Source organism: Alnus glutinosa, chromosome 5 (genome assembly GCF_958979055.1).
Source record: "Alnus glutinosa chromosome 5, dhAlnGlut1.1, whole genome shotgun sequence".
Classification (NCBI taxonomy): domain Eukaryota; kingdom Viridiplantae; phylum Streptophyta; class Magnoliopsida; order Fagales; family Betulaceae; genus Alnus; species Alnus glutinosa.
The window spans coordinates 30,606,662-30,631,989 of record NC_084890.1 but is presented as its reverse complement, the minus strand read 5'-3'; the positions used below and the strand labels follow the sequence as shown (position 1 = coordinate 30,631,989).

General features: G+C 34.6%; 3 protein-coding genes across 3 annotated transcripts; 2 read left to right on the top strand and 1 right to left on the bottom strand.

Annotated features, from left to right (window-relative positions):
• Window positions 1-2,228: 2,228 nt before the first annotated feature.
• LOC133868066 (heat stress transcription factor A-4a-like) lies at window positions 2,229-4,436 on the top strand. The gene is given in 3 exon segments (XM_062304868.1): window positions 2,229-3,205; window positions 3,323-4,214; window positions 4,217-4,436. Coding segments are annotated over 3 exon segments (1,158 nt in total). The 5' UTR covers window positions 2,229-2,989; the 3' UTR covers window positions 4,267-4,436.
• An 8,083-nt stretch (window positions 4,437-12,519) lies between these two features.
• On the bottom strand, window positions 12,520-14,084 carry LOC133869664 (transcription repressor OFP5). The gene has a single exon (XM_062306722.1). The coding sequence runs from the start codon at window positions 14,012-14,014 to the stop codon at window positions 12,680-12,682; it is 1,335 nt and encodes a 444-aa protein (XP_062162706.1). The 5' UTR covers window positions 14,015-14,084; the 3' UTR covers window positions 12,520-12,679.
• A 3,915-nt stretch (window positions 14,085-17,999) lies between these two features.
• LOC133869302 (uncharacterized) lies at window positions 18,000-22,926 on the top strand. The gene is made up of 5 exons (XM_062306257.1): window positions 18,000-18,378; window positions 19,539-19,932; window positions 20,233-20,461; window positions 21,409-21,924; window positions 22,577-22,926. Exons 1-5 carry the CDS (start codon window positions 18,111-18,113, stop codon window positions 22,712-22,714), a joined length of 1,545 nt encoding a protein of 514 aa, XP_062162241.1. The 5' UTR covers window positions 18,000-18,110; the 3' UTR covers window positions 22,715-22,926.
• Window positions 22,927-25,328: the final 2,402 nt, after the last annotated feature.

Below are 25,328 nucleotides of genomic sequence, written 5' to 3'. Positions count from 1 at the left end.
CTCTACTAATCAACCAAATTTCAAGAAAATTCTAATTAGATTTACAATTTTTTTTTTTTTTTTACAATTTATTAATGCCAGCACCAGGACGATGTTAAATTTTTGTAGTGCATGGACGTGGCTTCGCTAATTACATGTTAACAAGTGCTAATAAATATTATTTTTTTCAAATGATAAAAAGAGTTTTTTTTTTCCAAACTAAATTAGAAGAAGTTCTTTCATAATATTAAAAATATATGATTCTCACATATTTAATGTATATATGACAATTTTATAGACTAATTTAAAGGAAAAAAAATTTCAATCAATTATCAACCCTATAAATAAAAGAGTAATTCTAAATCTACTACTTTTTTCATAATTTGTTGACATATGTCAGCATGTGATTTGAGTCCCGCCGATCACTAAACAAAATTTAACACATTTCAATCACATGCTAACGCGTGTCAATAAGTTATAAAATAAATAAATAAATAAATGTTGAGTATCTTTCTAAGTAAAAACCATTTTCCTAAGTTCACATTACATTTCATAATACAAATAAAATCCAAGAAAATCCTGAGAGTTTAAGAATGCGTAATGTTACGTACCACACAAATTTTTTATAAAGTTGACGTGATAAGGTCTAATAGCCATTGGATTAACTATTGTTTAAATGAAAGGCTATTAGATATTATCACGTCAATTTTATGAGATATTTATGTGATATGTAGTATTATTTTTTGAGAATAGAGAATCTACAATTTCTGAAGAATATGCTACTTTTTATATTCATGTCCCATAACGGGTTTTAATTGGCTTATAATATTAATTATTTAAAAAATAAAAGGGCATGCCATTTGAAATAGATTATATCAACTCATATAACATGAGTGTAATAAATTAGCACCGCCACACGCAAGCAAATGAAATTCAAACCACTTGAACTCATGCAGCTTCAACTTGGCTGGTCCTTTCATATATATATTTTATGTCTTTTAATTTTAAGATAAATAGTTGCTTGATTTTTATTTATTTATTTAGTTTCTAAATATCTATTTATTCTTTAATGTTACACAGAATGCACTTAAAAAAAAAAATTATTAATTAAACAAAATAATTTGATTACCTAGTAAAAATGTATATTCAATTGGGATGACTTCCAGAACACAAACAGTTGGTGTACCGTTATTGTCGGCTTGTGTCATAAGATATTGGATTAAGTCGTTATGCAGGTTTGTAATCTAAAAACTTGTGATTTAAAGTAACGGTTTCAAAGTGTTATTTGAAAATCTAGTTAAATATTTAATAAAATTGTAGTTTGATATTTAAAATTATGTATTTTTAAAAACACAATTATTTATTTTATTTTTCTTCGTTTAAAAACATATTTTTAGCATACGAAATCGTAGAGCTAAACTATTTCTTAAGGGTCTGTTGGGGTTTGAGATTTTCAAACATTCAATCTAAAAATAGTGATTTCAAAAAATGTAATTTGAAAATGCGATATTTAAAAATATAATTAAGTATTTAGTTATAGAATTATAGTTTAGTCTTTAAGAAAAAGCACCCGTTACATGCGATTTGAAAATACAATTTTTTTTTTTTTTTAAAACCGTAAATTTTAAAAAATGTATTCTCAAACAATATAATTTTTACAATTTGATTTAAAATCGTACTCCTCATCTACAAAATTAAAGTTCATCAAGATGTTTAGTTGCCATCATTCAATTTGGAACCCTAAAACAGAAAAAGGTGAGGATGATGTTACCCATATAATACCCTAGGCGACACACTTGCTACAATGGGCAGGACAAAGGGTCGTGATCACGTAAGGGTGAGCTAAACCTAAAGCCTGGTTCTCAATTCGGGTTGCATGCTGCATCTCCTCTTGCATGAAACCCAAATAAATCACTAATTGAGGCTTAGTGTTGATCAGCCATATTAACATAGCGACAGTGAATTCGTTCGTGGGTTTTACGCGTTTGAGCCAAGTCAATACCTGCTCTGCCCTGTCTTATTTCCAAAACCTAATACTGAAAAATATATATACTTTAAATAATAGAGAAATATATGTTACATCAAATCAAATTAATTTTTTAAAAAACTTTTTTTAAAAGTCAAATTTTGGTTATTAAGTTGACGTTGTTGTTACTTTCGCTACAAGTTTTCATTTCCTTCAAAAAATATATATATATATATATATATATATTTTGGATTAATTAACGTTAATGGTACAGTAAAGGGCTGGTCAAATGGTTGGGTTTTTTTCCAACTAATAACAGAAATGAACTGCTGGGTTTTGGTGTATATATAGAAATATCAAATATATACAGCCAACTGTTCTCTCTCAGATTCCGGATTTTTGCATTAGGGGTAAAGGGAAAAGCTTGCCTGTCGATTCGCGAATTCTTTGGGATTTGGCGGGTCTAATTGGCATTCTAAGATGAGTTGACTTCGTAGGACTTCATTTCCTGGAGGTTCTGTGACTTTTGATCCGGTAAAGTTCGAGAACTCGTGGTGGGATTCAAGGGTCTGTGGAATTTCCAGGTAATATGAGCTCAACAAGACTTGGGGGGGTGTTTCTGGTGGATTCGAAATAGTGGGTTTTATTGGGGTTTTGTTTTGTTTGGATTTGATTGAGTTTTTGGATTCCATTGCTGTGGGTAAAGAAAGGTTCTCGCTTTGATTGAATTTGAAGCTTAATGTTTTGTTCTGTTTGAATTTGAAGCTTGGGGTTCTGGGTATACAAGGAAATTGAGAGTTTGATTGTTTTTTCTTTTCTCTATGTGATTTCGTGGATATTGGGGTATTTGGGGGTTTAAGGTTCTTGCTTTGGTTGAATTTGAAGCTTGGGGTTAAGATAAAAGGGTTTTTTGCAAATGAAATTCTTGGTTCTGGGTATACTAGGAAATTGAGAGCTTGATTGATTTATCTTTTCTCTGTGTGATTTTGGGGATATTTGGGTATTGGGGGTTTAAGGTTTGTGACTAGGAATCGGGGATTAAGGATGGATGAAGCTCAGGGTGGTTCGAATTCTCTGCCTCCGTTCCTTGTAAAGACGTATGAGATGGTGGATGATCCCTCGACGAACTCAGTTGTTTCATGGGGCCCGAGTAATAAGAGCTTTGTCGTGTGGAATCCACCGGAGTTCGCGAAGGATTTGCTGCCCAGGTTCTTCAAGCACAATAACTTCTCAAGCTTCATTAGACAGCTCAATACATATGTAAGCCAATTCACTTTTATTAGCTTTGTCTAATAAATTGTTGTATGATTTCATTTTCTTGATTTGAGTTGAATTGTGTTGAACTGAATTGATTGATTTATATTATCCGTTTGATAGGGGTTTAGAAAAGTTGATCCGGAACAATGGGAATTTGCAAATGAGGAATTTATAAGAGGTCAGCCACACCTTTTAAAAAACATACACAGACGTAAACCTGTTCATAGCCATTCATTGCAGAATCTACAAGGACAAGGAAATGCATCTCCTTTAAGTGAATCCGAAAGACAGAGTTTGAAGGAGGAGATTGAGAGGCTTAAACATGAGAAAGAGCAGCTTTTTTTGGAGTTACAGAGACATGAAGAGGAGCGGCGAGGTTTCGATCTGCAAGTCCAGGTATTAAGGGATCGTTTGCAGCAAATAGAGCGGCGGCAGGAAACTATGATGTCTTCTGTGGCTCGAGTCTTGCGGAAACCGGGGCTTGCTTTGAATCTTCTGACCCAATTGGAAAATCATGATAGAAAGAGAAGATTGCCAAGAATCGGTTACTTCTATGATGAAGCCAGCATTGAAGATAATCAGATGGGAACTTCCCAAATTGTACCTAGAGAAAGTGGGGCCAGTGCTTCTGCTTTGACATCAAACATGGAGCCCTTGGAGCAATTGGAGTCATCATTTTCATTTTGGGAGAATATTGTAAATGATATTGGTCAAACTTACAGTAAAAACTCCAATGGGGAATTAGATGAATCTACAAGTTGTTCTGGTAGCCCGGGTATATCTTGCATACAGCTTAATGTTGACAGTCGGCCTAAATCCCCTGGAATTGACATGAACTCTGAACCTGCTACAGCTGCTGCTCTGGAGCCTGTTGAGCCTGTTGCCTCTAAAGAACAAGCAGTTGGGACTTCTACTCCTATGCCAACTGGGGTCAATGATGTATTCTGGGAACAGTTCTTGACTGAGAACCCTGGTTCATCAGACACTCAGGAAATTCAGTCAGAAAGAAAGGAATCGATGGCAGAAAGAATGAAACCAAACCTGGCGATAATGGCAAATTTTAGTGGTAGATAAGGAATGTAAATAACCTTGCTGAGCAGATGGGGCATCGTACTTCAGCTGAGAGAACTTGATATCAGTGGATTCCTTGATACATGCCCCAGTGGCTTACATGTAATAAATTTAGGTATGAAACGGTTTGTTCTGGTTATAAATAGATTTCTGTTTTTTTTTTTTTTTTTTTTTTTTTTTTTTTTTTTTTCTTTTTTTCTTTACTGTTTTTTTTTGTTTGTCTTATATTGACTATATTGACTTCATTCAAGTCCCACAGCTTCTGCAGATTTTTCAATTCAATTAGACATAATCTGATATTGGCATTCAATTAATTTTAGTATGTGCTCAAACATTTCTTCTTGACCTCATCAATATGTGAAGGCTGCATATGTTACTTTACAATCCATGCACAAAAACACAAGACATTGATGTTGTGATCAGACAAGCTTTAAGTAATCATTGCTTTGCTATGGGATTTCCTCTCAATTTCGCGCCTCTATTGCCCCATGCTCATTTTTGTTTTGTGCACCCACAGTTCCATCAAATCTTTCCTACTGTTGGTTATTGGATTGCTCCTGGACATATTTGGTCTTGATTCTTGATGTGACAAACTCTTCAGTTAACTAGCAATGTTGTTAATTTGGTAAGAATAATGGAGGCCATCCAATTTGATGTCCAGTATGCCAGGTGTATTGTGTATGTGTGCTTGTCTCATCCATCATCTTAATTACTTTGTGATACTTGGTCAACTATTCTTCTACTCAAAACATCCGCCTTCCCGTTCATTGCCCTGTCCATTCCCAATGCCTTTCAGTTCTGAAATTTGACCAATACTCTTTTACTCTTTAAGTTTGAAAGTTGTCTCTCATGTATGTTTATTTTGTTTTTAATATAGCCAGCTAGTGACAGTTTTTTTTTATCAGTGCAAAAACTATTTACTGCAATCTTGACATACCCTTGCATGATAAGTTTCGTACAATTTGACTATCAAAATTTGATGCTGCCTGTCCACGTTGAAATGTTAATTTGTTTCCTCTTAACTTTTCTTGACAAGGTGAGAACCTATTTATCATACAATTCAATCGAGATATTATGCATGATAATGATTAAGAACAAATAACAATACAAATTTAAAAGAAGAGTTCTTACCAAAAAGTGTTTGTCAACCTGAATAAAGTTTCTTTAAAATATCGGATAATCAAATTTAATTCACTATTTGGACTTCCTTGTTTAATTGTTTGAAACAAATAGCCATTAGATATGGAATTGGCATATGACATGAGGATGTTTGGAAGAATGGTGTTGCAGTTGCTTGAGTGAAGGATGGTGACGCTCTCTACCCAGTTTCAATTCTTAATCTGAAAAGGTTCTGCTGGCTGGGGGTCTTTAGGACTAGAGTTAAGTTAGTTTAAGATGGCTATATGGAAGTCACCACTGTTATGCTTACTGATAGCTAAACTGAAGCTTAGTTTAATTTGAAATTTGTTGCTTCAGTGAGAAGTTTGATTGAAATGTTACACATGAGATACATTTATATTAGTCATAGAATCAGATGTGTGTGTTTACGTGACTTTATCTAAGCTTTTTTTTTTGTTATACATTATCTAGAGAAGTATCGTTAGCAAGAACGATAATACTTAATACATCTGATGTTTGTTTTAGATTTAGTTGGTGTAGGCCAGTGGCACTAAGCCTATGGGTACCTTCTTTATTAATGAAGTAAATTTGTCATACACGGGGTGGATGGAAAAGGAATTGGTCACAATGATATGTGGTCGACTTATTAGCTCTCATCAGCTTTTATGTGTCATTTGTTGCAATTTTTATTGATTGGGAGCGTTCCTCCCCCTTGGAAATGAAGATGCTAAGAAATTGTTGTGGAATTTATGTTAACCATCTTGAAATGAGTAAGTTGCAATAGATATGTACTTTACATTGTCTGCTTAGTGCTTGCTCGCAGGATAAGTGGCTGGAACTGAAGATCATTAAATAATTTTCCCATCTAACTTTCAAATTTCTCACAGAAAGTCACTTTTTAAGTCCACTGGCCGGTAAGGAGAGAGAAATTGTTGTACTTTCAAGATGGGACTAAATATGTTTTACTTTCCAAGAACTACTCTATATATAATGAATAAATACTGTATTATATATTCATCTAAAAGTTAGATTCTCATACAGATAGAAGAGGCATATGGGGGAAACTAGGATTACATTGTCTTGAAGAAACATGTAAAAAAACAATCCTTATAATTAATTCTAAAACATTGTTATTATAGTTAAAACACTAGCCATAGTCTAAATGTTAATAGGGATACCGGTATGACCAACTAAACTTAGTACTAAAATTCATTATGTTAAATCATGCATGTAATGCTAATTCTTTTAACATGGTCTTGTCTTTCGTCTTCTGGATATATGGCAACAAGAATTATGACCAAAATGAAAGCTTTTTTTTTTTTGGCCAAGTGAAATGGAATGAAATCATTAACAAAAATATGACGGATATTTTGGCATACATATCTGTTGAGCTTAGTTTGATGGTGGTAATTAGGGAAGGACCGAGATAATTTTGACTAGGCTTTGCTTGACTAGGTTTCGAGAGTTTCCATTATATATTGAGCACTTCATTTGAAAAGACATTTGCACCGTTGTAAACCTACATTAGTTGAATCTTTTAAGAGAACCACTAGCCCATTTAAATGCCTATAATTTGCAGTTGGGAATTCCACCACATGTTGGTATCAAATTATCATGTGTAAGATGGTTGTGATTTTTTTTTTCCTCTCGGGGCCTGGGAGACAATGTGTGATAGGATTAGCTTGCTCATTGCTGAATGTTGGCTTAAGTTTTAGTGTGTTAGTTGGTAACCAACAAGATGGTTTATATTCTGAAAAAAATCATATTGACCTAAATAGTCATAAGCCTTCCAACTCAATTCAGTGGCATAACAATTCAGCTACACAAAAAATTTCATGTACTGATGGCATGTCATGTGTTTCTGTTCTTGTCAGGCTTTCTAAGATTACTTGTTTTTGAGCAATTTCATGTGTATTTATTATGTTTGTAGAAGGCTTAATTTGGAGTATGGGCTGTGGAATGAGTGAATGTTTTGAATTAGTGGTGAGCAAGTGAAGCGCCCCATGAGCTATAAGGTTGAGCTATGTGTATAAACTCCATGAGCAGAAATTGAACTGAACATTCCAAGTGCATCCAGCAGGAATCGAGCCTGATTTTCCCTGCCCCTGGCCTCTCACTTTGTTTTGTTCGTCTTCTGCATCATTGCTGAATGAAGACAACCAATCGGCCTGACTTTCACAATGCTCACCACCAGCCCTTCTCCTTTCCAGGGTTGGATTTTTCTGCGTCATATCAGTTGTCATGACGTGAACTTTGCCAATAGATTGCTAGCCAACTCTTCTTCCTATTGATCCAAAATGTTTTTAAAGTTTAGTTCTTTCTTTTGACAGCAAAGTAACCAGTGACGCACTTGACTGTACCGCAGCTCGACTTAATAATAGCTGTCTTACTTGACTTGCTTACTAGCTGCAACTGAATCAGTAAGCAGTGTGGTGCAGCCAAAGAAAAGACTTGCTTACATTCACTATCTAATTTCACAATGTAAATCGTACAGCTGATGAGAGTGAAGCCGGGGCGGTCCCATTGAGAGTAAACTGTTAACCACCACCCCTTTCTCCTTTCTCTAACAATAAGGTAAGCTCCATAACCAGTGAACTCAAGATCACCAGAGAAAATAAGTTGTACATAAATTGCAAATTGGTGAGTTTAGGTTTTGATTATTTCTCCTAGTAGTAGTTGATTGATAAAAAGCGTTCTTGACTGTATTGAGTAAAATGTTTGCTGAGAACATTTGGTCCAAGTTTTAGAGCTGAATCATGTTAATAGATTGAGCAAGATGAGACACGTGTATGTAACTTGTTCCTCTGTTTCTTTTATTTTTGGTATATTAGAGGATGACCTTGTCATGCCTCATTAAAGTGCTGCTTTTGGCATTACCTAAGGTCTAAAGGGTTCAGCCCTTGATTCTTGGCAGAAAAATGGCTGGCGACCAAACATCATGAGGTCTGTCCTTTCAGTCTGACAATTTTTTACAGATTTATAATTTGATAGATTCAAATAATTAGTTTGAAATGGATAGCTGGAAGGATTGATGTTCTGAAAGCTTTTTGTCTGTAATAGGAGTTGCCACTTTAAGGTTCTAGAAGATTCTGAGGTATGAAATATAGAACTGGGTTATAGGGGGTTCTTATGTGACTTTTCAAGCTTACAGTATGATCACATATCTGTGACATTAATTGTCACCAGAGTGTCTTATTTGCTCTTGTAAGTAGGCACTGACATGGAGTTGTGTAGCATGTAGATTTGAGTTTTCAAACACAGCTGACATCTAGACATGGGAAAAGCTCTTGTACATGTCTTCCAAATTTACCATTTTTAGCAAAATTCACACACGAGTGGATTCAGAAGAAAAGTGTAACAAATAAGAGATTGGAGATAGTGAAAGCGATGTGACAGGTTCTACTGCCGTGAATTTATCCTAATTAACATATTTGAACTATAAGCATCCAAACAGATATTGGATGTGGATCAATGTAGGTATTGTTTTGAAATGTCTGCAGACCAGATGTTAGTAGGGAGATACACCCCAAAAATTATACCTTTTTATTAACAAGTAGGTATGAATGCAAATTCTCTCTCTTCTCTCTCTCTCTTTCTCTCTGCTTTGTTAGTTAACTTTATCACCTATTATGTGGGTCCATCTCTTGTACTGCCCATTAAATTTGTAATTTATCTTGTACCTTCAGTGGGTGTTATTGCTGTGAGCAAATGTGGTGAAGATTTGGTTGTCTGTCTCTTTATATTATGTTTTATCTGCCACTTACAAAGGAAGATAGGTCATAGTGTGTTTTCTGTAGGCAGTGACATATTGATCTATTTCTCTTTATTTGTATTATTGTATATGTGTTCTTCTGTTTGTCTGCCAGCTAATGCTTAAGCTGGTGCCCACTCTGTAGAAAAGTGTTTGGTTTACCAACCAGTTTGCAAAACTTGTTCAGTGTCAGGAGAGCAAATTCATACCCATTACAATAGAGAACTCTGTACAGAGATTGGTGACTAAGCAGCAGTGCATCTTTTTCATGTTTGATGATGCTGAGTGATTAACTAATTTCCTTATAATTCAACTGCTCTCTGACCTTTTCTTTCCGTTTGAAAATTGCAGAAATTCACATATGAGTGTTTTCTGCCTGAAACTATAGGTCGAAAGAGCTAGACGAGGGAAAATTTTCTGGGTTTATTATCACTTAGAGATAATTGATTGAGACCATATTATCAAAATTTATATGATCTAATAAACTTTCTCAAATTCTACCAAGGGTTTAATTCTATAGGCAGTATTGATTTGTGCTATTGAAAGGTTCAATATTTTTTTTTTCCTGGTATCCTTCTAACTGCACTGGCTATATTCTATCAGTGGGGTGCTGTTGAATATGGTCTTTGACTTGTGAGATAAATACGAGTGTTTCTGATGTGGGGAAAATGTGAGGCTATATATGTGTATTTGTGGATTTATGATACTGATTGTATATACATATATCTAAGCGTGAGTTTGTATGCAGGCATAGGAACTGTAGAAGTAGAATAATTAGAAAATCATTACCATGTTTGAGTTTCTCAGGGGGCTGCTACGCAAGAAGCAATGATGCCTCCCATCTTCTCTTAAGTCCTCTGCTCCTGCCGCAAACAAGGAAAAAGACGTACACAAAAAAGAAATTGGTGGGAGCAGAGTGTATTACATTTACATTCAAATAAACAATTTCTGAGGGGGAAAAATGAAATTCCTAAACGTTTGTTCTTTGACCTAGTGTTAAGACAGGAATATCCACTTGGAAACCCAATGGAACCATGTCAGTGTCTATGGCTGAACAAGACTACCACATTAGTTTCTTGTGGGGCTTCCAAATGCCCACTTGCTGTAGGAAGATATGGATGTCTTCTTAAATTGATGGGAATTGATGTTTGATTTTTTGTATGCCTCTATTAGTGAACTTCAAGAATTAGCAATGTGCAGATGAGTTCTATAAACAGTACTCAATGTGCAAAAGTTCAAATTAGGAGATTGGCTAATGCAAATAAGATAATACATGCTTGGAAAACGTTGAGATAAATTTTTGTTAAACTAAACATTTCCTTTGTCTTTTACCAAATGATAGAACATCTGAGATTACTGCTACAGGGTCTGAGAAGTGTCTTCATGATGTGTGAAATTGCTCTCTCTCCCCCCCAGCTGCATGTCCAAATATTATCTAGAATAAGGTCCTTGCATTCTTCAGGATTGTTTGCCGCAGTTTTCTTTGCACTTGCATATTATTTTACGTTTATAAATCGATTTGCCGTACCAGGCATTTTCTTGCTAATTATCTGCTATATACAGGCATTTGTTTGCGTTATATATGATTTTAGCTTGTACTTTTGTGTTCCTCACATTTCGCTACAGGGAACCAAAGTACTTAGGTTTGAATCTGTTATGTACTCTTTTGCAGAGTCCAGCTCAATTTCAGTCAGAGTAGCAGATGCAGAACTCTTTCTGACCAGTTTTAGTCCCTTTCACAGAGCTCCAAAGGCCCTGCTGAAAGAGCAATGTCTGTAAAAGTTTTTATAACATCTGTTACCATGTTGATGGAAGGATGGAAAGCATATTTGGCACCTGAAAATCTGGTTAGGTTAATTTGAATAGATACTGCTGTTGCGCTCTTTACTGTTTTTTTTCTTCCCAATTATGTATATTGAGAAGATGTTAGACATATGACTGATGTTCATCAAAGTTGGCAAGGAGTGAATCTGCAGAGTGCAGACGAAGCTTAGTTCTTAATGGTAAAGGTTAATATTATTATATATTAAAAACAGAACCCATTCTGCAAGTGGCTGAATAATTGCCTTTTCCATTTTTCAGAGCCTGAGGGCCCATGTATTGGAGAAAGTATTCTTTGGTGTAGTTACCTCTTGGAGAAACTACTCTTTGCTGTAGTTACAGAATTGCTGTTCTGGTTGTATAATTGGATTCGTCATTGGTCCCAATTGAATTGAGGTTGGAAATGAATAAGGGAAATTTCATTTGTAACTCTTAATCTTTCATCACTTTTGAAAAGGTACCTAAACTTTAAAAAATGTCAATTTAAAGTATTCATTTATCAATTTTTTCAATTTCAACCATCCGTTAGAATTTTCCGTTAAATCCTATCAAAATTATTAAAATACCTATGCGTTTATTTTTTATTTTTTTAAAAAAATTATAAATTTCTTTCAAGATTTAAGCATGAGTATTTTTGTAAATTCTGTTAAATTCTAACCAACACTTAAATCCTAATAATTTTTGTTTTTTTTTCCTCTTAAAAAAATGGGTATTTTGAAAATTTTGATAGAATTTAACAGAAAATTCTAACAGATAGTTGAAATTGAAAAAAAATTAAAAGATGAATACCCAAAATTGACATTTTTTAAAATTTGTGTACATTTTTTCATTAGAGGTTATAAGTGAAGTTCTCATATGAAAAATCCTCGTGACTCTCATATTGTCGTATGCTCATTCCATTTTCGCTTGCATTGACAAACCAAATATGTAATTGAAACTATGGCTCCTTTGAAGAGGCAGAGGAACATTGGCAGAGCAACCTTGATAGGAAGCTCTTAAGAGTTGGTATTCTCAAGGCAGTTCTTGTTAGAAATGGATATGCATCCATAAGACTAGAAAATGATGTTACGAATGGAAGGAGAAAATGAAGGCACCGAGAGTAAAGGAGAAGCCTGCCTGCAACACTATTCAAGTGCACGCTAAGGTTTATTAGTTCTTAGCTAGCGAAGGAATGAAATCTTGAGAAAACTACACATTTAGACCGGATAAATAAGATAAATCACATCTTTTAACTCTTCATAGTAAATCCAGGAGACTAAGAAGTTTAGATTGGGTGAGGGCTTTAGGTTTTGAAGTAGCTAGTAGCAGCTCACTTTACTGGTTAAGTTTCTGCTGCAAAGGCCTAATTGGAAGCAACAGTGGACTTTAGCATCCATAACAGCGCAGAAAGATCTGCAAACTTTGTGGTCGGTGAACAAAATTCACTTCAATCAGTTCTGCTGATGGAGGGCACATGACTTCAACTAAACACAATACCTTATCTTTCAAATTTCTTCCAGATATGTATCATGCATACAAAGGCACATTGTAGAAATTCTTGCTTGGAGTTGCTTACACATAAATTTTGATGCAACTTAATTTTTTTATACTTTTAGGCAACTGATTGAAGCTAAAACGGCAAGCTTCTGCAAATTAGGAACATAATGTTATAGCAGTCATAGTGTTAACTACTTACAAAATGATTAGAGGTCTGTCTATCATTAGCTAAACAGTAGTTAGTCATAGCAACAATCTTCACTTTGTAATTCAGTATTAAGACAGGACTGGCTCAAGTCGAACCACACCTGCCGAAATGCCTTGATGATGAGGTCATGATATACGTCAGAATTCAATGTCAGATAACAAGCCAGGAGTTCTTCAAGCTCTTCTGGCCGTCTGATCCTCTTCTCCATAATCATCTCAAGCATTGAATCTCTGAAGTCCTGCTGCGGGTTGAACGAGCATTTCACCATAGCGAAACTATCCAAGCTTGCTGTTTCCTCTGCAGTTCTCTCCTCTGCCTTCTTTTTCATCTTCAATTTTGATTTCCTAATGTCTTCTAGCGCTTTTATTTTGCATATTTCAACTTTGGAAGGCGTTCTTGGAGAATTAACTCTGACTTTGGAATGCTGCTTTGCTCTTCTTCTCTGTGAGTCCTTGCTTACATGAAGAGATTTCCTCTCTTTCCCACTCTTTGACTTCAGCTCTTCAATTCTCGTTTCTTTCAACTTCTGCCACCCCGAATGTAGATTTTCTGTTGAAAGTCCCTCAGTTTCTTCCCAGTTCCGATTAGCAAAAACACCATCATCTGCATTAGTTCTTAGGCTAGCATTCTTACAATTCAAGGAAGAGGCAGAAGAATGTTTCCTTGAGCCAGAAGCTACTAATTTGCACTTATCCCTCTTAGTTTTCCAAATTGTTCTTGGTTGTTCCCATTTCAATGCTTCTTTCTCTACTGATTTTGCAGACTCCCATTCTGCTTCATATGATCCTCCTCCTAATTCCAACAGCTTCTCTTCCATCGCCCGCTGATCCATTTTCCTCAATTTCCAATCTCTGCCAACCCTCCTCCTTGGAGTTCTGGATTCTGCTTCCATTTCCAGTGAAAACTCCACATCTCTGGGCAGTTCTCTCACTTTATTTAAACCCAAGACCATCTTGTTGAACTTCTTAGCGTCTTCTCCTTCCCCCACATCAGGAAAACTTGATCTACAGCCCCTTGAAGACGGAACATCCAGCTCATTATCTGATTCATACCACACTGATTTGGAGACCCCTCTATCAACCTTCTCCCCATCAGCACCCTCTTCTCCAAACGACAGTCTCCAAAAAGCGCCATCATCATCCCCGCCATAAAACCGAGCACCATTCCCACCAGCACACTGCAGTGAACCCATAGAAGGAGAATTCTGCTTACCCTTTTGCTTTACTTTTTTGGGGTCCGGTTTAGAGTTGATGCTCATGTGCTTGAACTTGGACAGCCATGAAGTGGGGAATACATGAGAGATGAGCGAAGGCCGAGACGAGGAGGAAGAAGGCGAAGGAGGAGGTTTCTTTCTTCCCAACTTCATAGTTTGCAGCTGAAAATGTGTTCTTCTTTTGATTTGTTAAGGTTTTGGAGTTTGTAGAAGAAGTGAAAGTAGATGGTAATGGAGAGAGGGTTGTAGCAGTTAGAAAGGAACGGTTAAGCTGTTATAAATAGGAACGTGGGTTTCCTATTGGATGTCTGCTGTTTTTTTCAAAAGAAAGGCCCGCCCTGCCTGTGACCACTTGCCCACCATTTTCTACTTTATGGCTTGTAAAAAGGTTATGCCAATGAGGGGACCCCTTTTCCATTCCCACAACTTTGAAATAAATTATTTTTAGAGAAAACTTGGCTTTAAATCCCTTGAATTTTCATTACTTTTACAATTATTTCTATAAACTTTAAAAACTCTTAATTTAGTATATTAAATTTCCAATATTTTGCAATGTCACCCAAAAAATCCTAACCGAGGGCCGGAGGCGGTGAAATTCTCGAAATACCCTATACTTATTTTTTTTTTTAGAAAAAAAAACGCGTTGAGACCCACGACCAAGATCCGTAGGTTTCTACGACCCACAACCTAGCTTGATCGTGGGTCACTAAAACCTACTACCAAGATCCGTTGGTCACTGTGATCCACGGTCAATTATTTTTTTAATTATTTAATAAGTTAATTTTGTAATTTTATAAAGTTTACATGAGTATAAGGGTCATTTTGCCACTTGATCATTTGATTTAACCTCAAACCCTCACAGGAGGGACGACATTGCAAAAAAATGAAAGTTAGATACACTAAATTGAGAGTTTTTGAATTTTAAAAAGATAATTACAAAAGTGATGGAAGTTCAGGCGGGTTAAGTGAAATTTCTCCTTATTTTTATTATGAAAACAAAATATATTGAGATGAGAAGAAGAAGAAGAGAAAAGTAGAATGCACGTGAGAATCACATGCTCTAAGCACGTATGTCAATTTAACAGACTTGCCTCGTCCAGAAGAAAACTTTATCCTTACCCTTAGACAATTAGAATTTAGCAGCACACAATTTTCTTCTTTTCTTGGTAGATTTAAAGAGAATTAGTAGAACTAGGAAATCGATTTCTGGGTCTGACTGTTTAGGAGGAGTTGTGTCTTTGGTCGTCTTCTTTTGTGGAGAAAATCTGTGGGGGGTTCCTTCTTTTGCTTTTCTTAGCTTTCTTGTTGGTTCTAGATTATCTAACTTTTTCTTTTTGAGACAAAGACTAGTACAGTGGGCCAGAGTGGTTGAATGGAATATAGTGATTGGGCTGGGCTCAGTTGAACTTCACTTAGCCCATGACCGAAATCCTACAATTGAACTATGGAGCAAATTAGGGTAGGGGTAAATGTAGGAATTTAGGGTGCGATTAGTTGGTAGGATTACTGGATTAGGGATAAAGGTAGGAATTTACGGTTTGTTTAGTTTTTCTGATTGAAAACGTGTGATTAAAAAAATGTGAGTTATAAAAAGGTAGTTAAGGGTTTGGTAAAATTGTAGTTTGTCTTTTAAAATTGTGTAATTTTTTTTTTTTTAAAAAAAATACTCAATTATCTGTAATTTGAAAACTTTTTTTTTTCTTTCTAAATCAAACTGCAATTTTTTTAAAATGAAATGTCAAACGAGACACTTTTCGCGATTGTGTTTAAAAATATACTTTTTACTTTCAAAATTGAAGGGTCAAATGGACTCTTAATTTAGAGGAGTTGGGTTGCACTGTAATTTTTTTTTTTTTTTTTTTAAAAAAAGTTGATTGCAAAACTTAGAAACTTGAAAAAGATTTGATATAGACCTAGAACTCATGGGGAATAATTTGATACTTTCTCTTAGAAAAAATGCACTCTTAATTATTAATTGCCAAAAATGAAAACAATATTTTTTTTGTTAAAAAAAAAAAAAAAAAAAATAGCAGCAGGATTTGAACCAATGACACCAAAATTTTGGAACCCATGGCTATGTGTAAATCAGCAATTGTCCTAAATGTTTAAACCGGTAGAAATTTGTGAATTTAATTAGAAGTGATAATGTTTTATATGACTTACAAACTTAATACGAAATTAGCAGGTTAGGGTTGAGGGTCTAACTTATTTTTAATTAAATGAATTGCGTTAGGGTTAACTTATATAGTCTTATATATATGCTTTGACATAACTCGACACACAATATTTAGAGTTGATAATTTTTTTATAAGACCTGTGAACCTAACACGTGATAGTTTGGTGGGGCCGGAAATTCCCATTTAATTAATTACATGGGTTAAGTTGGAGTTGACTTATATAGTCTTATATATATACTTTAATGTGGTCTGAACTCAATGCGTAAACACGAATTGCCACCCCTAAATTTAATCATATAATCAATATTTTAACATTCTCCTTCAATGAGTGAAGCTTAACACGAGAAATATTTAATTGAAATGAGATGCGAACTACGGAGACAATGGGCGAACTCGAAACTTTTGCTATCTAATACCATATTAAATTACCAATTATCCCCAAAAGTTGAAATTAATAAAAAATAAAAAAATTTAATCATTTAATGAATGGTCTACTATTATGGATCCAAATCCATTAGGATGAAAAACATTCTTTTCCAAGTGATATTGAAAAAAAAAAAAAAAAAAAATCCTAGAACTATTACTGATTAAGAGATATCAACCAGGCTGGCTCACTACTTAACCCATGCCGATAGAGCTTGGTAGTGGGTAGGCCAGCGGTGAAAGTCCACGTCTTTGATTAGGCAAGCCGTAAGTTTCCCCAATTTGTAGCCCAACCTATATTAATTATATGACCATTGAAGGCATGCAATTAATGGGTCCATTTTCAGTTACATCTGCCTGCAGAAGGTGTGGACGACCGATCCTCCTAACATGGATGGTGCTCTTCCTCCTGCTTTGACTAAACCTAGCTAGCTACCTTGCTTATCAAGTTATCTTCTATTAGTTATTGACCCACAAAAACAGAAATAGGTAACGTAGCTATATCAGTCAGTCGATCATCTTAATTAGCAGAAACTAATATGATTAATTAGCAAGCATGCGTATACGTTTATTATTGAAGTGGTCATGCTTCTTGATCTCCTATCTAATCCAAATCTATTAAAGCTTAATTGCACTAGTTCTTTACGCTAACCACAATATATAGACAATACCAACTAATACTTATGCGTGTACTTCCGGTATTCAAATTCTATTTACTTTTTCGATCTTTTGCAACACCAAAATACAGAATATATACAAATATTATTTTAAAAAATAAAAATAAAAATAAAAATCGGAGGGTCATGGCCGGCTGGCCAGCCGGCCCCTGATTCCGTCCCGGCCTATTACCTTGTAGTCTAGTGATTAATTAAGGGTACGTACGTGCATATGATACCTAAAGTAAAAGGTACTTAAAGACCTAAGAAAAGAATAAACCTCATTGACAATGGTGAAAGTTCCTATAATTTTAATGAATGAATATGTTCTTCCTAGCACTATATTAATCAGTACTACATTGGAATAATAAATCCTTGCGGAGGTGTGCTAAAATCTTTTCCACAGCATATCCATTACATTTATACAAAAAAATAAGGGATTCTTTTTTCAAGGACACTGAAGTATTTTGTGGGGAGAAATGCTATGTACGTACATAATAGACTGTTATACGATTGCCATATAACTAAAATAATGCGACAATGAAAATTACCTTTTGATTTTTCCTTTTTATAAGCGCTTGTTGATCCAAAAGCTAATTTTCACCGCTATATCATCACAGTTGTATATCATTACTCGTTTGTGGAAAATCTTAAATTTTTATTTATTTATTTATCGATCTAGTCTATTAAATTGGCGTGTGTGTATATATATATATATATATATATATAAGCTGAATGCTGCACATTAATTATATGCCTCCTAATATATATATTAATTAGCTCAAAAGTAATTAAGCATATAAAAGGAAGAGTACGTTCCATGCAATGGCGAAGTATGAATTACGTACAAAGCAATTCTAAGAATAAGAAGAACAAAACAAAAAGTTGTTATAAAAAGTTAAAGTTGTCAGATTTCCATTCAAGTTCATCAACCTTTCCAATGCCCATGCTTGCATATATAGCAAACCTCAAGCTTTCTTGATTGGGTCATCAATGGCTAAACACAGGAAAAACCCATTTGCTTTTCTGTTTGCTTTTGTTCTGGAAGTAGTACTACTGGTTTTCCTTTCGGGTGCAGAAAGTGATGATCATGAGTATGTATCGGCGGTGGGTGATCCGGGAATGAGAAGGGATGGGCTGCGCTTGGCAATCGAGTCATGGAACCAGTGCAATGAGGTTGGTGAAGAAGTTCCTCAAATGGGCAGCCCAAGAGCTGCCGATTGCTTTGACATATACAAGGCCTCTACACCTCAGGCAAAAGGTGAACTTCCCATTTATCTCTGTCTTTGCTTTTCTCTTTCTTCATCTCTCTGTTTCCTCTGCTATTTTTCTTTCTTATTTATTTATTTATTTTCTAATCGTATTTTTCTTTCTTATTGATGTATAAGAAAATTGTCTTTTTATTTTTTTTCCATCTCATTTCTCTATTGTTAAGACATCCGAAAGTTCTTTCGTTTTGAGATTGTAAGTTACATTGATTTTTTCTTTTCTTTACATTATGGCTCTTTTGTTGATCCTGGTGGCTGTCTAAGAATAAGGTTTTTTTTTTTGTTAGAATATATATAAAAAATATAATATATAATATATATATTTTTCATATATTCCATATAATTAGGTCCATATATAAATATTCTCTATTTAAGCATTGATAAAATATTTCTATATTAACATAATATGGAATATATGGAAAATATAATATCCATATATACGTTGGGTATTAGTAAAAAAAATGGTGTTATGTATTAGAGATATGATCTTTTGCCACTCTAAAACACAATTTTTGACCACCTTGCCAATGTGTCAAGGTGGTTCTCTATCTAGCTTTAGAGTTATTTTTATAAAAAATAATAATAATAAAAGTGAATGTTGCCACGTGGACAAAGGTGATAAAGAGTTATATCTTGGAGTAGCAATTCATCATATCTCTTTGTTGTATTGAACACCAATTAATTAGCATCTGTAAAAGAGAGAAAATGTAAGCAATGGAACTTGTCGGGAGTACATGTAAGGAATAACTCTGATGCTTAAGTCAGTACATATTTAGAAGATAGGAATTTAAAGGTGCTTAGAGTAAACAATGGCCAAAAATTCATTTCACTTAATTGTGAATTACCTTTTATAGTAGCTTGTACGCAATTGCTTCCCGTTGGTTTTTGTATTATGATCTATATTCCATCATGTACAATCAATTAAACGTACACATGCAAGTTGCCCGAACCCAGATTATCGATCAGGCTAATCTTGGGCCTTAAGGCGCAGGCCGTTTGGGCCTGCCAGTCCACTTCCCAACATTTTGCATTGCTAATTTTAGTTAAATTTCACAAAATTGTTATTTTTTATTTTCTTGTTAGTCCAGAACAAGTAATTACTGATATATTTACAGTTGATTTTTTGAAGTTAATTTATATTTTATCATAATAGAAAACGACTGCTCGCTCTGCAAGTTTCTTCCCTACGTATTGGTCCACAGAGTGACGGACAAAGACAACAAGCTAGGGGTGGGAGAATCGTTTCTTGGAGTGCAACCAAAGGCCCTTTCCAATGCAGACCTTTACGCTGCAGAGAAAGAAGTCTATTTGGGTTCTAAATGTCAAGTTGAAGACACCCCGAAGCCATGGCAGTTCTGGATGATCATGCTCAAGAGTGGCAACATGGATACTTTTGCAGCAAAATGCCCTAAAAATGGCCATAAAGTTGGACCTTTTGGCCCTGACAAAGGGTTCCCTTGCTTTGGAAAAGGGTGCATGAACCAGCCAAGGATTTATCATGATTATACCACATTGCAGGGGAATAATAGGACCACTCTTAAAGGAAGGTACGTAAGATTAACTTGATAGGAAATAATAAATTAAATTATTGAATAAACTGTTATACGACTATTATATAACTGAGATGACGTGTTAGTGAAAATTAAAATCAGTGTTTAGATCAATAAGAACCTGTAAAAAGAATGATCCGACCAACAAGGTATGGTGGTGAATATATATTTAAAACGAATGATCTAAAGGTTGATTTACACATCTTAATAGTATGACAATCTACTAAATAACAGTTCTCTTAATTATTTAATTAAATATTCTAATTTTTATTTTTTTTTAAATTTTTTGGGGGGAAGGTTTTATGGGTCATGGGACTTGGATGCAGATTTGAGTAAAGGTATGGTGGGGAATATATCTTACCATTCAGTGACTTGGGAAAAGGAAGTTGGCAAGGGAAGTTGGGTTTTCCATCATGTCTTGAGGACTTCAACAAAGTATCCTTGGTTGATGCTTTACTTTAGATCGGATGCCACCTTTGGATTTTCAGGGGGTTACCATTACCCAACTCGAGGGATGTCTAAAATTGTAAGTAATTCTTCTCTTCTACTACAATGTAATTGGAGCTATCACTCTCTTTAAATTATTCTTTGGTAGGTATATTAGTATTAGAACAGTTTTCCTTGTGTCAAACAACAACCAATATATTCACACCTACAAAAGAAACAAGAAGAAGAAAAGATAAGCAATGGAGCCTGTCCGTGAGAGATAAGAAAATTTCCTTCGATGCTTAAGTCAATAAAGTGTTTGGAGAATGAAAGTAAAAGAATGCTTAGAGGCAGAGTTTCGAGCAAGGGCCAAAATTCCCTTTTACCTGAAGTGTGAGTTACCATTTATATATAGTAGCATGTATGCAACTATTTCATGCTAGTTTCTGTATCATGATCTGTATTCCGTGTAGAGCCCTTCTCACGTTCGTCTTGATTAAAGCACTTCTTGCCCTTATAATTAGGGGCATATAACATACAATGGTTAATTCAATTCAGTAGTTTGATATTTGAGTAGTACCATAGTAGTTTGATATTTGAGTAGTACCATAGTGGCTTGGGAATTGATTCCCTATTATGCATAACGAGCTAATTTTGGGCTTAAGATTTGGATTATGTGGGCTTATCAGCCCATTACCCAACAATTAGTAATCCAATTCTGTTTTCCCCATTGAGTCCCAAGGTCGTTCCCTGAATTAATGATGAATGACCATATATTGGTGCTTAGCAGAAAATGTAGAAAATATGGCATCAATACTCAAGAATATGGTTCACCTAAACTTTCCAGGTAGAACTTCCCAAAAGAAAGTAAATTTTCTGACACGTCTTGTGTAGGCCTTTTCATAAACCATCTACATTATGCCCTTAGCTTCTATCAGCTTCCCTTCCAAGCAAAACACCCACATCAATTGTCTTAAAATTTTAAACTGATAAAAAATAAAAGAAAAAACTTAATCATTTAATTAATATTCTAACACATGCGTGCAGATCCCAGAATCACCAAACTTCAAAGTGAAGTTCACTCTGAATGTGATCAGAGGTGGTGGTCCTAGCAGCCAATTCTACCTAATGGACATGGGAAGCTGCTGGAAGAACAATGGGCAGCCTTGTGATGGCAGTGTGACTTCAGATGTCACCAGATACAGCGAAATGATCATCAATCCAAACACAAGTGCATACTGCAATGCAGGCAACCTCAAGGTCTGCCCGCCTTACCACACATTTCCCAATGGGACTCGCGTCCACCGCAACGACACTGCCCGCTTCCCTTACGCCGCCTATCACTTGTATTGCTCCCCGGGGAATGCAGAGCAGCTTGAGGTGCCTTTCAGTTTGTGTGATCCATATAGCAATCCTCAGCCTCAGGAGATACTCCAGATTTTGCCACACCCAGTTTGGGGAGACTACGGGTACCCGACAAAGCAGGGGGAGGGTTGGATTGGGGATCCGAGGACATGGGAGCTTGATGTTGGGAGGCTGTCTCAATCACTTTACTTCTACCAGGTTTGATTTTCTCTCTGTCCTCCTCTGTTCTTTGGACTAAATGGTAATAAATAGCGAACCTCTTTCACAATAAAACAAGAGGAGAAAAATATATTAAGTAACTTTGGAGGAAATACATAGTAGAAATTTGCCATTTAACTCCCTTATAAACTTAGGTGACGGTTCATATTTTATGATTGGTGTTATGTGAATTACCACATGGCAGTTCATATTTTATTAGTTGACGTGGTAAGTGTCATGTGGACTCCCATGTCAATTTATAAACGAGGTAAATGTCATGTGAACTGTCACGTGACAATGTATATTTTAGTGGCTAACGTGACAAGTAATATGATGACTATCATATATATCAATTTATAAAAGACTTACAATAAAAGTTATAGGACTTATAGCAACACTCTTAAAAAGAAGAAAAAAAAAAAGGATATAAATAAATTTGGCACCAAAACTTTAAGTATATTGTTCTGAGTGGATTGAAGAGAGGAGATTTCTTGTCCGAATGGGCCTTCTGCTCGGGTAGGAGAGTCCCTCTCACAAATTATGAAAAAAAAAAAAAGGGCAGAGATAATATGTTTCATTGTTTAAATGTTGAATTCTCTCTGCGGTAATTGAGGATTGATGCTGAGAATAGCTAGAAAAAACTTGATTGCAGGATCCAGGAACTACAGCAGCAAGAAGGCAGTGGATGTCTATTGATTTGGGAACTGAAATATTTAAGGACCCTGACCAAGTCGCTGAATGGACCGTTACTGACTTCGACATCGTCGTACCTAAGCAATCAAGGCATTGAAAATGAAGATTATAGGGATAGAGAAACTTTTACCCAAAGGGTAGAATTTTCAGATAGGATTCTTTATATTATTGTCATTTTTTTTTTGGCCATCCAGCAAAATTCAAAGCTTGGATTTTTTTTTTTTTTCTTTTTATTTTTGTCAGAGCCGAAGAGCTTGAGATACAGAGCTCGACTACTCCAGTGAATATAATTTTTCTTGGTTTTAGCAATGACCTAAACTGGGTTCTTGTTCCATTAATCAAAGTAAGTAGTGATGCATAATTTAAATTCAGAATTTTCCCTATATACACATATATGAATATTCTCGTAATCTATACCTATTTTACATCCCAATGAACTATTAATTTCTTCTAATCTTCCTAACATACTAAAGTACCTCGGACTTCAACCCGTTTGGGCTCAAAACGGGGGCAAAAATAGCGATTTCAAAATATAGTTAATGAAAATATGATTTTTAATAATGTAATTAAATGTTTGGTAAAATCTATAAAAGCGGACACGATTCAACCGTTAAAATTGTGCATTTTTAAAAACTGCACCCTCTTGTCTTTGTGCAAAAGTCTATTTGAAAGACAAAAGTCAATTTGATAACGCTGCCTTAGGCCCACGTGTCTTTGGAGCTAATTATTTCTCCAACAATGCCTGTTATTTGAAAAGACATTTTTTACGTTTTAAAATCACAATTCTAAACGATTCATTTTCTGTAATTTGATTTAAAATCACATATTTTATCTATAAAATCGTAATATTAAATGCACCATTCAAATCAATAGCCAAACGTCTACATACTCTATAGCAAGAAAGAAAGGAGGGATAAAATAAATAAATAAAAAAATAAATAATTCCATGTCCCCTAATGTGCAATACGACAATACCGGAATACCCCATGCAATACCTTGTGATCTCAATCCACGCTGATCTCTAAATAAAAGGTACATCTTTTATTGCTCAAATTAAAAAATAAAAGGTACATGGTTTAAGGTACATAATTTAAGAGAGACACATAGTCATAGATAAACAAATATATGATAAAAAGAAAATGCTAGCCCTCCATTGGACTTTTTGAGTTTTTGTAGGTGTGGATAGAAGTATTAGATCCAAAGTTGAACAATATATTTATATATATTCCAAAAGAAAACAAAAACAACGTTGTTGTTGGGAGAATTATAATTTTTAGTGTAAGCTAATGTGATATTCATAATTGGTAAAATGATTAAACAAAAAAAATTAAAATTTTAATTAAATTAGTTAGGAAAACTTGTCAATTATGTACTTTTAATCATTTCACCAATTATGAACTAGTAGGTAAATTTGTAAGGAAATTGTAGTAAAATGTATGGTAATCAAACATTTTCCGAGCTTAGGAACCATTTGTTCGGCATAAATTATTTTCTAAAAAAACTTTTATTATTTTTTAGTGTTTGTCGCGGCGTAAAATATTTGTTAATTTGAAAATATTTTCAGTTAATTAGCTAAGAAAAATAAAATTTATGAGATGTAAATTAGTTTACACTTCTCATTTGCATAAGCTATTTTTTTGTGCTATCTCATCTGCATACCTTCTGGCGGACAATTGTGAGAGGGCTCCTTATGGGGCTTACCTAATTATAGCACCCTGCCTAATTATGTAATAAACTATTTGTTTATAGACATTTATATACCAACTTACAACTCACAAGAACTATTAAATATTTTTGCAAAATATTTAAGTGAATAAACTTTTGAACGCAATTACCTCCATTCCCAATGTACCAGAAAGGATTTGAAATTTTTTGAATTTCTTCGCAGCACCGAATGTTTGTCGTTACCATCAAACATTCAATTGAACTCTAGCCAACGGACGATCGATGATGGCTTTTGTCCAGGCACCATGCAAATATAAATTTATCATTAAAGCCCATTTAGCCTTATTTTTGTTTTTCAGCCTTTTAAAATGTGGCAATGAATCATTATTCGTACATATAATATGTCTCGTATTACAATGCTCTCTATTTATAGAGAGGTTAAGAAGTGGGAAACAAGAAAACCTAAATTAAATGAGGAAGAGAATAAACGTATAAGAAAATAGAATAAAGCCTTAATATAAAGAGATTTGATTATAATAAATGAGAAATAATTTTACAAGGAAAATAAAACAACTTAATATGGAATAAATCCACTAAACGAGAAAGAGAGAGTGACGCATGACAAAGAGCCAAGAGAGCTTGCATATTTTTCTTTCTTCTTGGCGCCGCACCGCAAGAGAAAGAAAAAGAAGGCGTCGTGTTAGTGAGAGAGACAGCCACCGTTTATCTCAACAAAATGGAATAACTTCACTTAAGGAATTGGACTATCATATTTTTTTACTTAAGATATCGAACTTTAAAATGTCTCAAACAAAGTATCTAATTTTCGAAACGCCTCAATAACAGATATTCCGTTAAGATTTGCCGTTAAATCCTGTCAAAATTCTCAAAATACTTGTGTATTTATTTTTTTAAAAAAAATTATAAAAATTTTCAAAGATTCAAACAGGGGTATATTTGAAAATTTTGTTAAATTCTGACCAACACCTAAATCCTAACAATTTTTTTTTATTTATTTATTTTTTCTAAAAAAAATGAGAGGTATT

What these genes read in the sequence shown, in the direction of transcription:
- LOC133869664 (XM_062306722.1), bottom strand. Translation starts at nt 14,014, where the DNA reads ATGAAGTTGGGAAGAAAGAAACCTCCTCCTTCGCCTTCTTCCTCCTCG.
- LOC133869302 (XM_062306257.1), top strand. Translation starts at nt 18,111, where the DNA reads ATGGCTAAACACAGGAAAAACCCATTTGCTTTTCTGTTTGCTTTTGTT. An exon ending in AGGACCACTCTTAAAGGAAG is followed by an intron (nt 19,933 to 20,232) that starts GTACGTAAGATT and finishes TTTGGGGGGAAG; the next exon opens with GTTTTATGGGTCATGGGACT. An exon ending in AATCACTTTACTTCTACCAG is followed by an intron (nt 21,925 to 22,576) that starts GTTTGATTTTCT and finishes ACTTGATTGCAG; the next exon opens with GATCCAGGAACTACAGCAGC.